Source organism: Trichogramma pretiosum, unplaced genomic scaffold (assembly GCF_000599845.2).
Source record: "Trichogramma pretiosum strain Unisexual culture from Peru unplaced genomic scaffold, Tpre_2.0 scaffold116, whole genome shotgun sequence".
Lineage (NCBI taxonomy): Eukaryota > Metazoa > Arthropoda > Insecta > Hymenoptera > Trichogrammatidae > Trichogramma > Trichogramma pretiosum.
Genome location: NW_019641661.1, coordinates 265,651 through 279,224, shown reverse-complemented (window position 1 = coordinate 279,224; position 13,574 = coordinate 265,651). Strand labels below are relative to the sequence as shown.

At 38.0% G+C, this 13,574-nt stretch overlaps 1 protein-coding gene across 1 annotated transcript in view; it reads right to left on the bottom strand.

The window, feature by feature from the left end:
* The window catches only part of LOC106648904 (disintegrin and metalloproteinase domain-containing protein 11), a 225,584-nt gene that overhangs the window by 100,265 nt on the left and 111,745 nt on the right, over positions 1–13,574 (bottom strand). Inside the window, exons 10-11 of the mRNA XM_023460222.1 lie at positions 7,907–8,079; positions 2,672–2,841 (exon numbers count right to left, since the gene is read on the bottom strand). Coding sequence (XP_023315990.1) covers positions 2,672–2,841; positions 7,907–8,079 — 343 coding nt within the window. The remainder of the gene's footprint in view (positions 1–2,671; positions 2,842–7,906; positions 8,080–13,574) is intronic.

Below are 13,574 nucleotides of genomic sequence, written 5' to 3'. Positions count from 1 at the left end.
CCGACTCGACTCTAACTCGATTCGCCAAGTTCGAGTCGAGTAAAACTCGAAAATCGGATACTCGCACAGCCCTGAAAAATACATGCCTCGACCTAAAAAATGCGACCCTCCGGGTTAAAAATTATGTTCCGGTGCTTGAGTTACAAATATTTGAATAATACGCAAAAATAGGTAAAAACGGCTATTTTTGGATCTCTAAGGGGCCAAAAATTGGGCCCTAAGGCCCTTAGAGGGCTAAAAATTTACCTGAAGGCTATTTTTACAGACCCGAATAACATACTAAATTTTGGGGCAGATCCGAGAACCCCCCGCTCTAAAGTTGTACATATATGAAAAAACTACTGATATATATCTGCCTATGAGTATATTCCTGTATGAAAACGAAGTTACAGGACTAAAGTGACTACGGTATTTGATTCTCCAGACCAAAATCCGTAAGATAATATATTGATGAGATTATTTTCACTCTCAGAACAAAGTTTGAAATATATTTTCTGGTCGACCGAATTTTCTCCTTTGTAGGACCATGTTTTCAAATTCCAAAAATCCATCAGCACTTTTAAAAATCACTGTTTCTAATTTTTCCAAATTGAAAACTGCGTTTCAAACTATAGACTTTCAGAATCCGTTGGATCCACCAAGAAACAAAAATTTTTTGAAAAAGTGGACCATTCAAATGTATATGCGCTCATTTTAGTTATTTTATATTAATAAATCAAAGTCTTACATGAATATACGTCTCGTATTATTCATTTATTCACGACCACTCTTTCCCGCAGAGAGAACAGTACAGATACTCAAATCATAGGTAATCAACTCGGGAAAACGTTCATTAGAATTTTAATATTTAAAATTATTTATTTAACAATATTCTTAAAATCTTTCAGGCTTACACGAGAAATGCGTTTGTATAACTGTTCAAGTATTTTAAGGGCTAAAGTGTCAACGGCATTCAATTTTACGAAAAAATTCTAATCAGCCTAACGTTGAGTTTAAAATGTTTCAAAGGTTAAACTATACATTCTATGTTCTTTATTGGGGAGCGCGCCTCACGCTCCCTCTGGCAAGTATGACAGAGAGAGTTATATATTGCAAGTTTGCTCTCTTTTTTTCTTTACCTCGCAGCGAGTCGCGTAGTAGGTTTTACCTACTATTGTATTTAGTTATGAAATTGTTTCTGCGCGTTCCGCGGCGAGGTATATTCTATGAACTTGGGGATGGGTACGTGTACACTGATACACTGATTTTGCTTTATATTTTACTATAATTTATTTATTATTTTGTTTTATTATATGAAAATAGTCTATTTTGCTGGCCGTCGCGATCCGAAGTCGCGCAACCTTGGAATGGCTCGAGGATCTAGCGGCTACCCACGCACTATCGTCGGTGCGTAATACACTTCACGATGTTTACGCAGGTATCCGCGCTGCTGGGCTCCTAGATAAATGAAAAACGCGGTTGTGTGCTCGTTTATGATTGCGACGGGCTGGCAGAGGGGAGGTTAATACCGCGTCTATGCTATGTCCCACGCACTTTTTTTGTAGGCGGCACTCTTCTAAAAACGGACGGAGTAAAACATTAAAAGGACACTTGCATTTTTGTGCTTGTCGCTCCGTGGTGTTCCTCTCCGTTTTCCAGATGTCCCTCTTGGTGACGTCGGCTCGCTCTCGAAGAATTTCCGCTGGTTTCCGAATCTGGTGCTGTAAGAGCTGGCGATGAGAGCGAAATTAGGTTGCGTATGAGATTCGTCGGCTCTTGCTAGCACCACACTCCCACGGTCGATCGGGATCACGATCGGCGCACGAGGATTACCGCGGCTGGACGTGGTTATGATCGGCACACACGGACTTGGGAATTCCCGGTCAATTTGATCGTCGGCCTTGCACCGGGTCTCGGAAGACCGGTGTGCGTACCCAACGTCGTGCTGTACGAGCGTTGGGACTTGCCCGATCTATGACCAGTTTGGTCACCGCAGCCAACGAGTCAATGAAATTATTCACTGAGCTCAGCTGCTAGTCTGCTCTTACCGTCCGGTACGAGTCGAGGCTCTGTAGTGGCTGCGTGTGGCAAACTGCTGCGGGTTATAATCCCATAAGAAAAAAAGGTTAAAATTTACCTCGAGTGTCTCAGGTAGAGTCCTCGTTTCAGGTTACTGCTCAGAGGCTTGGACTGAATAATAATGAATGTTCGGCTTCTGCGCGGCCCGTATTTATACGCGCGCGCGACCTCCCCTCTCTCGGTGCCTCAGCGTTGTGGTGGGTCCTCTCAGCACACGAGTGCACGGCGCACGTGCGTGCAAGGGAGACGGGTGATGCCCCCACGCGAAGCCTATTTGCGTACGTTGCCGCGGTCGGAGGGGCACATGGCACCGCCGCGAGGACTTGCCCCTCGCTCGCGTCCGCCAGCACTCTGCCATGCCGATCGCCGCTAAACGCACCAACTGCCTCGCAATATACACAGAATTACTTACGTAAAACTTTGAAACAATAATTATATAAAACAGCTATTGATTTATTGAAAAAAATTTGCTAAAACATACTGTAACCATGAAAAATGATAATATATTAAAGAATTAAGCTATATTTTAGGCAAGATTGAGAAAAATTTCATGCTCTTTGTTTTCACAACCTTAAAATGAAAAAATTTTAATCGCAAAAAAAGGGATACCTACTTCCATCATCATGTGACATGCCTATATTATGACCAATCATGTGAGCCATAGATCCAGCTAATAAATGAGGTTCATAGGTATTAATATCCACACTTATTCCAACCGATTTTTGACTACAAACAGTATCTGGTGCTGCAATTCCAGATTCGCCACCAGCAAAATTTTTACCACTGCAAGAAAATAAAGGTTCATTTTTGTTAGAATTGTTTGAAAATCGTTAAGAAATTATTCAGAAATCTAAAAAATCAAACTAAATACGTAAACATGCCTGACCAAAGTCATGTTTTTTTCTCAAAAATTCTTAAAAATTTTAAAAAAATTCAAACATATTTTTTTCATCAATTTTAAGTCTTTCTTGTACTTTTCATTTTTTTCGTTTGTGAAGTTCTTTATAATTTGAGAAAATGACAAATATTTCCATATAATATTTAAAATATTTCCAAAAAAGAGCCGGATTTCTCAATAAGTTGAGGTAGATTCATTATCATGTACCCAGAAACACCGAAAAAAAAAAATAATTCGGTTAATATTTAAGACTCATAGGTGGAAATGTTTCTTCATAAGGATTACGTTGGTATAAGTTTTTTTACCTTCAAAAATGTGTTTTAAATATCTTTAATTAATACTTAAATTAGTTTAGGGACCTAAATTTGGTAATAGTAAGAATTTGCAAGGGTTTCGTTCAGGGGTAGCTTCAGATTACTTTCAAGACAGAGTACGTAAGGGCTAACAGGGGGCTTAAGTATTTTTTATTTTTCAATTACAGTACTAGGCTGTAAAAGCGAAAAAATAGTTATTTATGTAACAAGTGCCCAAAAGGCGTTTTTGGGCACGAGTGTGCGGAAAAAGACACGAGTGCCGGCCATGCCGGCACGAGTGGGTGTTTTTTTCCGCAAACTGTGCACAAAAAGCTGGGCACGTGTTGCATACAAAATTTTATGCAATAGTAGGCGAAAAATACGTTCATTTAAATGAGGCGTTTTACCGCACACCTGTGTCCAAAATGAGGCATTTTACCGTACACAAGTGTCCAAAAACGCTTTTTGCGCACTAAAAAATGTGCGAAAAAAGACATTTTTCGTCGTACTATTGCATAAAATGTTTTTTTCAAGAACACACATGATAAACCTTTTCAATACCCTATTTGAAAGTATTTTGTCCAGTTAGATGTTTAGAAACAGTTAAGTACAATAATAATGAGGGTTTTGACACACAACACAAGCTTTACACATATCTAAACTATCGTGTTTCAACAAGATAGTTGCCCAGCCTGTCCAAACGCGATAGAAGACGCGGAGCATGTGTTCTTTCGCTGCCCACGATTCCACGAAGAGAGGGAGAGACTTCAACAAGTCCTCCAAGAAGAAATCGAGCCGGAAAACATCGTCCGGCTCATGCTGGAGACTGCAGGCAATTGGATGGCGGTAGCGTCTTTTGCGCAATCAGTCGTCACTAGATTGAGGCAAGAGGCGCAAGAGGTTCAAAAACGATCCAGCCGATGCTGTAAGAAAAACCCAACTAGAAACTAAAAAAATCAAGAAACAAGAAAAAAAACTCAGAAAATCCCAACACAAGCATCGATGTTTCACATCTGGTGCAATTATGCTCGAGAAACTACTCTGATTTTAAGAGTAAGCACTCATTCATTATGCACCAGATGTGAAACATCGATGCTTGTATTGGGATTTTCAGAGTTTTTTTCTTGTTTCTTGATTGTTTTAGTTTCTAGTTTGGTTTTTTGTTTTGACTATTGATTCATGTTTTTGGATTTATTTTAGTTTTTTTTAATTATTTATTTTTTTTTATTTAATTGACAAAGATGCTTCACATCTTGCAGCTGTTCATAAACAGCTGATTTTTTAAAATTTTTTTTTAATTTTTTCAATTTTCAATTTGTTTTTCGTTTAGATTTTTCATTGGAAATCACGTTTCTAAAGTACATTTTTATCAAATTATTTATTTATGAATTATAATATAAAATTAGTGCATTGAGCGGTTATCGCTCAGTATTCATATGACATAAAAACATCTATTTCCTTGGACAAGTCATCGCCGAATCAAAATATCGTCCTAGTGCATCGAGCGGCTTTCATTCATTGTATGCTAATATGTATATAACATTATAAAAATTTCGTCTTGCCTAAAGAAGACACACACTCATAGACACTTATACATACATGCAGTAAGCATGGGACCGGTTGACGAAGGCCCGATGGACGCATCGACTGATCCCAAACATCAGAGTGTGGATCGAGAGGAGGCACGGAGAGCTGAACTACCACCTCACGCAGCTCTTGACCGGGCATGGCTTCTTTAAACACCATAGCCGACGCTATGACCACAATTAAAGCGCGCAATGCCCGGTCTGCCCCTCATCCATCGAGAACGCGGAGCACGTATTCTATCACTGCCCGAGGTTCAGCGAAGAAAGAGAGACTACAATCTCTGCTCCACGAGGTCATGACGCCGGAAAAAACCACCAGGCTCATGCTCGCAAGCGAGCCGAACTGGCTCGCGGTTGCTTCTTTCGCCTACTCAGTCGTAACTAGACTGAGAGACGAGGAAACAGACAGAAGGTGATGACCGGATGATGCGGCTGGAAGAAGACGCCATTCCAACCAAGCCATCACGAAGCGCATAACGCCAATCCCTCCATCCCCGTGAAGTAATGCCTGACGACGGTTTCCGCGGATATGGAACAAAGGGAACTCGACGCGGATGTATTTACATAGTCTATGTACCCTTAAGCAATATGTTTCATTTTCATTTCTATTGATACATTTAACCTAATGTAAACTTCTACCTCTACTTTCTGCTCAATAAAATATATTAATACATCCTAAAAAAAAAAAAACATACATGCAGTAATAAATATCAGATTTGACAACGTGCATGATAGTGCGTAGTCTCGCGACTTAAATGCATAGACAGCACATACGTATTCTATATGTATTATCGTATACGCATAAGCAAGAGAGAGAAAGATATCTCAACGCAGTCAATCCCGTGAGCTAAGCCGACTGCTGTTGCTTATGTTGTTACGTTGCATCGTGCACTGAGAGGGCCGTATTGCCAGCAGAGCGATCTCATCGCTATTGCAGCTAAACAAATGTTTAGCTTTGCCTGCAATGCTTGGTTAGGTTGTTATGGTGATTATATAGCTGATATAACTATTTTAAATGTCGACTTAGCGTTATATATTGCTATGTTGGCCATACTATGACAGCATTACTTCGTATTGCTCTCACACCAATACGGCCCTCTCAGTGTGTATATATGTAAACACAGACATACGCGCGTGCGAGAGCGAGAGAGAAAGAGATACACGCGTCAAGTCTTGGCAGCGGCCAGCAGCAGAAAGCGGTTCTATGTAGCTGGCGTGGCAGCCAATCACAGCGCGCAGCGCAAACCGACGCTGTACAGGCAGTTATACTACCAAAATTACGCTCGCTCGGACGGACGGACGGACGCTCGGTTTTCACGGGTTTACCCCTCATACCAAACGCCATTATAGATGTTTCACATCAAAAGACGAAAACGACGCTTCTGGTTCCTGGACCCCTAATCACCGTAAAGTGGACGGGGGATGTACGGAAAAGATACAGATGTAGCAGAGAAGCTCTACAGAGTTCCCACCGAAGTAATGTCAATGTAATAAAAAAAACATATCTAAGCTACCTGTCATAGAAATCTAAAGGAGCATATGTAGTTTCATTTTGTTAGATAGCCTATTGACCATGGTCGCAACCAAAATCTAGCCATAAGATAAACTGTAGCTACTTGTGTGTAAAATTTTCTATAATTTAGTATTCATTTTTTATCATTTTCTATATACTAATTTCACTTTGCTATATGTACAAGTAGCTACAGTTCATCTTATGGCAAGCTTTTGGTTGTGACCATGGCCAATTGGCTATCGAACAAAATGAAACCACATATGTTCCTTTAGATGGATGCTCGTTCTTGGATTTCTATGACAGGTAGCTTAGATATGTGTAAAGCTTGTGTTGTGTATCAACACCCTCATTATTACTGTACTTAACTGTTTCTAAGTATCTAACTGGACAAAATACTTTCAAATAGGGTATTGGAAAAGGTCATCGTGTGTGTTCTTGGAAAAAACGTTTTTTTTTGCTTTAACAGCCTAGTTTTGTAATTGAAAAATGAAAAATAATTAAGCCCTCTGTTAGCCCTTAAGTATATTATCGATGATTAATCAAAGGGCATCAGCATTACGGCTGGTGTGCCACAAGCGTCAGTCTTGGGCCCAACACTGTAAAACATATCGTACAACACTATTCTACGCCTCAACTTACAGAACAGGCTGAACATATTGGGCTTCACAAACGACATCGCTCTAGTCGCAGTTACCAAACACCTATGGCAGATAGACCACCTAAATGAGGCTGTCCTACAGATGCTCGAGGCTCTTCGAACGCTTGACCTGATCGCAGCCGACAATAATATTAAGTTCTGCTGCTCCCTTGCACGTAAAGGATGGTAACTATCACCATCATGTTGAGGGGCAGATACATAGACTCAGTGTCTTATAATTATTTTTCTTTACACCTTCGAATTGTACCTTCAAACCTTTAAATTGTAAGTAGCTTAAGGGCTCAAAGGAGGCTTAAAATCGAAAATATTTCATTTTCGAGTAAGATTTTTCGTCCCCTTTCCATTGCATTTTTCGAAACTTCAAAATTTCAAAATAAAGAAAAAAAATGGTGTTTCAAGTGCAGATTACACTTTTTGAAAAATAGTCACAGCACTTATCTTTGTACCATAGCGGACACTTTCTGATTTGACTTGACTTAAAAGTTACGCATGCACTAGTATTATAATGTACCATTAAGTATTCAGTTTCGAAGAGTAAGATCTTGAGATCAGTTCCTGTTCTTTTTTTCATGATTACTTATGAAAGATGAACAAAATCAATAGACATGAAATCAGCATCAACTGATATTAACTTCAAACTTCTCAAATTATTTGTTCATGTTCATTTTCTACCTCTGTTTTTCAGTACTACAATTTTTTTTTGAATTGAATAAAATGTCCTGAGCCGTTAATAAAATAATTCTTTTTTTATCAGTCGCATACACTTTTTATTATCGCTATTGAATTTTTTACATATATTTCAACTTAAAATATGATAATTTAAAAAACATTTAAAATATACTTGTAAATAATATAAAGGTTATATTTATATCATAATAATAAAATGATTTTCATACTTACGATAGTAACTGTGCCGTGTCATGAAAAATTTGAAACATGTTTCTGGTTTTGTAATCATTAAAATCAAGAAGAGCTCTGCTAATATCTGTATTTTTATCCAATGATATTTGATTTTCTCCTTGCCAAGTTTCAATATAAACCACCGACACTCTTGTATTTAAAGTACGGAAGTACTAAAAAAGTGTTAAAAAAGTTCAAATTAATTGATTGACCGTATTAAATATAAAAATAATCAATAATGAGCTAAAAAAAGGGTGATTGGTGTTATCGTTCAAGTTTTTAATTTGTAGGCTCTTGTGTCTGAAAGCCAGGATACAGCATTGTAATTGACTCCAACGTTTGAGCGATGGTGTTGGATGCTGACGTATCAATAAGGGACACGTTAAGTAAATTGTGTAATCACAGTAATTGCTCTCCCTCAGCTATAGTGGCGCAATATAAGTACCATTTATTATTTAAATAAGTCCAATTTGCTCCAAAACTTACTTATCATTACAAAGCTCTGTTCTGCGTGAATCTGAATGGAATCTTTGACCATTTTTGATCCTAGAGGTCTTAAAAATTTTTGTAATAACATTTTCTACCTTTTAAATGTAATAAAACTACAAGAAGAAGCTAGAAATTTCTTTTCAAACTAAAATATAAAAAAAATTTCAAAGATAATTTTTCGAACGCTTATTGCCACTATTCACGAATGGTAGATTGAATAAATAATATTATCAAAAATCTATTGCACTTCAGTAGAAGAGAATGTTATTACGAAAACTCTATGACCACTAGAATTAAGAATGGTCAAATATTTCATTCAGATTCATGCGGTACAGAGCTTTATAATGATAAGTACGTTTGGGTGCACGTTGGACTTATTTAAATGATATATGGTACTAGCGATATGTTTTCTGGTGTAAAGAGGCTTAAAAAAAATTTCAACATTTTATTTTCATTACGTTTGTATGCTCTAAGTCGACGAGTGCGAGCTGCGCTTTGTTTACCTTTACGATTCTTGCCTAGAATTACCTTTTATTTCATACCCTCTCGGCCAACATTTTGCTTTCAAAAGTAGTGATTCCTTTGTCAAAAAAATAAAGATTCGAGAAATCTGGGCCTAAATCGTGTATTTGTGTACGACAGAACAGATAAACGCGATAACGCATCGCAGTTTGCGATCGCAGCGGAGTTTATATGTTTTATGCCGTACCGGAATTCAGACAACTAATACGCCCATCGTTGAAACCAATTATCTGCTGTCTGTGGTATTCCTTCGCTTGGTCCCAAAAAAAGCTGCAACGACCTATTATCGGTTCGTAGGATTATTTCTTTTCCGAATATGAAATTTCGAAAACGTTTTAGTCCAAAAATTACGGCTATTGCTTCTTTATCGAGTATTATCCTTTTCTTCTTTTTTGGTGTTGTTGGCATTGTTTGAGTCGCGTACGCAATTGGTTTTTCTTGTATTTGAGCGATAGTATCGTGGATAGGCCGTAGTCAGAGGCGTCGCAAGCCAATACGATTTGATTATTTGGGTCGTAGTGTGTCAATACCCGTGGCGATATTATTTTGTTTTTGACCCAATCGAACGATTTTGTGCACTTTCCGTCCCAGACAAAATCTTTTTGACTTGCTAAGTCGTGAAGCGGCTGTGAATTTCCTGTACGCTTTTCTAATAATTGTGCGTAAAAGTTGATAAACCCAAAAAAAGAAGCCAATTCTTTGGCGTTTGACGGTTGAGGTACGTTTATAATAGCGGCCACTTTAGACTGTGACTTGTGCAATCCATCCTTACCGATCATGTATCCGAGTACAGTAAAACTTCGATAATTCGAACTTCGATAATTCAATCTTCGATAATTCGAATTCAAGTTCTGTTTTTAGCGTTTTCGATGTAAATTTAATGTTAATTTACCTCGATAATTTGAACAATATCGTAATACGAAATTTCGATAATTCGAAATGAAATTTTGAACTTAGAGTCTCTAAATCATGTAAATTTACCTCAATAATTCGAAATAAAAAACTGAAAAGTTATTAGCATTACACTATAATGTAAACACAAGTATGTATTGTGTATAAGCCTAACAACAATATTAAAATGAACACGTTAAATTTGAGTCACCTCTAGGCACTAGCCGCGTACATACATTACTAGTCTATTTAGATTAGTCTAAATATCATGTCAAGTGAAAGTAAATATAAATCTCGCCCAATAGCGCAAAAAATTGAAGCCATACGAAAAGTTGAAATAGGTGAAAAAAGTAAATCCCTAGTAGCTGAAGAATATGGTGTTTCTCGAAGTACCTTATCCACATGGCTGAAAAACAAAACTGCAATACTGAGTTCTTCTTCTGCTCTTCTTCTGTTGGTGGGAAACGGAAAAGAAATAAGAAACCAGGTTTTCCAGAAGTAGATGAAGAAGTAAGAAAATGGTTTATCGAAGTACGAGCGCAAAAAATCAACTTTGACGGCACATTTATCAAAGAAAAGGTGGAAAGTTTTGCAAAATTATTGAATATTCAGACAAACAATTGATTTTTTGGAGTTCTCCAACGATCTGTTTAGGCAGTAATTTAACTCATAATTTTATGAGTGTTGATTTTCCACGAAAAGCTAAGATAGGACGATGATTTTCAAGATTATTTAAAATACGAGACTTTTTTCTACGCTAATTTCAAATCTGGGGAGTTGAAAACATCTAAAGATGACTATTTTATCAAAGCCACAATGCAATTTGAATCGTACACAAAGTGAAAAAATTCAACCTAGACCAGGAGTCGAACCTAGAACTCCCCACCAATAGCCGGCGAGTGCTATACCAGTTTCGCTACCGAGGTCTTGGTCAACGCGAGTAATTTCATAACAAAATTAGAAATTTGAATCGATAAAAGTAACATCTTCATGTTACTCGGTTCATGTTACACCTCGGTAGCGAAACTGGTATAGCACTCGCCGGCTATTGGCGGGGAGTTCTAGGTTCGACTCCTGGTCTAGGTTGAATTTTTTCACTTTGTGTACGATTCAAATTGCATTGTGGCTTTGATAAAATAGTCATCTTTAGATGTTTTCAACTCCACAGATTTGAAATTAGCGTAGAAAAATGTATCGTATTTTAAATCATCTTGAAAATCATCGTCGTATCTTAGCTTTTCGTGGAAAATCAACACTCATAAAATTATAAGTTAAATTACTGCCTAAACAGATCGTTGGAGAACTCCAAAAAATCAATTGTTTGTCTGTATAAAAAAACGGCAGAATCGTGAACTCGATTAAAAATTATTTATTGAATATTGACAATTTTAAAACCAGTATTGGTTGGTTTGATAATTGGAAAAAGCGAAATGATGTTGAGTACAATCAATTATGCGGAAAAAATGGTAGTGTAAACTATAAATCAGCCACCACTTGGATGACATCGCTCCATCCAATTTTAAAAGCCGAGAAATATTTTTAATGCAGATGATACCAGATTATTTTACAAGTGCCTTCCATCAAAAACGTACAATTTCAAAGGTCAACCATGTTTTGATGGTAGACACAGTAAAGAGTGAGTATCACTTCTTGTTGGTGCCAATATGGATGGAAGTGAAAAACTTCCATTGCTAATGATTGCTGAAATATTCAATTGAGCCAATCCCCAGTGTTCAGTTCCCCCAATAAAGGTCTGTCTGAAAGGATCCGTCATTGTTTCGGAAAGGCTCGCTTTGCAATTGCATTTGAACCAGTCATACAGATAATTGAAGAAATTGATCAAAATTGGTATTGGGAAGAATATGTTTCTATTGATGATGGTGTATCAACATTTGGAGTATAAAATGAGCAAGAAATAATTGCTGATATTTTAAATAAGAAACGAAAATTGAATGAGGAATCATCTGATGATGATGACGAAGAAGGAGAAAAAAAGTACTAGGAAAATCATTCCTACACCGAGTGGAGCAATCGGAAAGTTTCAAGGAGTGAGAGATTTCATCGAGTCTTGTGACAACGAAGTTTCTGATGATTTATTTTTTGCAATGCAATAAGTTGAATCCTTTCTTATAAAAAATTAAAACAAAAGCTGTTAGTTCAATCTAAAATGACTTCTTATTTTAATTAGAATTGTATTTAAATATGTGACCTTGGTCTTACTGCCTGAACTCACGGCCCTTGTCGGCCACTCTGGTCCCTTTTGTCGTCGGTCCGTCCGTCGTGAGTTCTCCTATTGAACCCTAGATAAAATAACAACACGGGGCTAGGGCTCAATCATACAATAAATATAATAACCACTAATTCAATTGAATAATGCGATTTATTACTCGCGGTAGCTATACATGGCCGAGTCGGCCCGAGGAGGTCGTCGCTGGCGCTCTCGCACGGTGACGCGTCAAGCGCGAGGCCTAGACGAGGGGAAAATCACCAAACAGAAGACTCGTTGCCCGACTCACCACCGTCGCGATCTTCTATTATCGGGGCTTGCCGGTCCTCCAGATGAATTCCCTCCTGCAACACAAGTAGAAAGCTGGTGAGCCTGGACGTCTCGTCGTCCCCTCCTCACGATGACGATGACTGGCCCGCAGCACACACTCTCCGCGCACTCGAGCTCTCGTCGAGCTGACCACACTCCTCACGAAGAGGCCTTAGGGTGATTACACCCGTGGAGCTCGACCAAGAGTCGACTTAGGCATCCAGAGGGTCACCCTGGATGTCGCACTCACACACAATGCGTATCGCACACACACTTACTCAAAGTTACACTCGAAAGTCGATCGCACGATCTTGCCAGTTCGTAGGCAACTGACTTGTCGTTATTCATACACCGTGTTGACAAGCTGCCAAACGTCCTTTCTCTTCTCATCGTTGCTCACATGAAAATATAAATACCGCGATCAAATGATTTACTATATTCAAATTATTACTATTGGCCGACGACAACGACTACGCATGGGCTCGCCGGGCAACCGAGCATCTAATGCATTTACTGCATCACAAATATTAAATAAATAAAAATACCTGCGTTTTTCTATAATTCGAAATTTATTTAATTTGGCCTCTTTTTCACTTCGTTTATTTGAACTTCGTTAACTCGAAATTCTCATGAATTCGAAATTAAAGCCTGTATTTAGAATTTCAAATTATCGAAGTTTTACTGTATATCTAATTTAGGTTGCAAAAATTTGCTTCTGTAGGTATCGATTCGAAGGTTGCAGTTTTGGTTTTGTTCGCAAACGGATTTGAAATTCGTTAAATGCTCCTCGTTATTTTTGCCTGTTACATAAATGTTATCTATGTACGTTATTGCACCATCGTATAAGGGTATTCTTTCGTCTAAATCAATACGACAATATAATTTGAGTTAAAAGAAAGGAAATAAATAAGAGTTTATAATAATACATTTTGAAAGCTAATTCACTACCTATAAGAAGAAAGGGCGCCACCACGTGGTATGCGGCACGTGGACCGTATACAATAAAGAATTAACGATATTTTAATGCCTAATTCTGTATTACAATGTCTCGTAGTTATACCATTTCTATTTCGTCTTGGTAGATCTAAAGCAATTAGAAATTCGGAATCTCATACGGGCGGCGAGTTCATGTGGAAACTTCTGGGTTACATTATTATGAAAAAGGACGCTAGAGACTCGACCAATTACAATATAAATTCTTAGCTCATCTGATGTTTCGTCTCGATAATG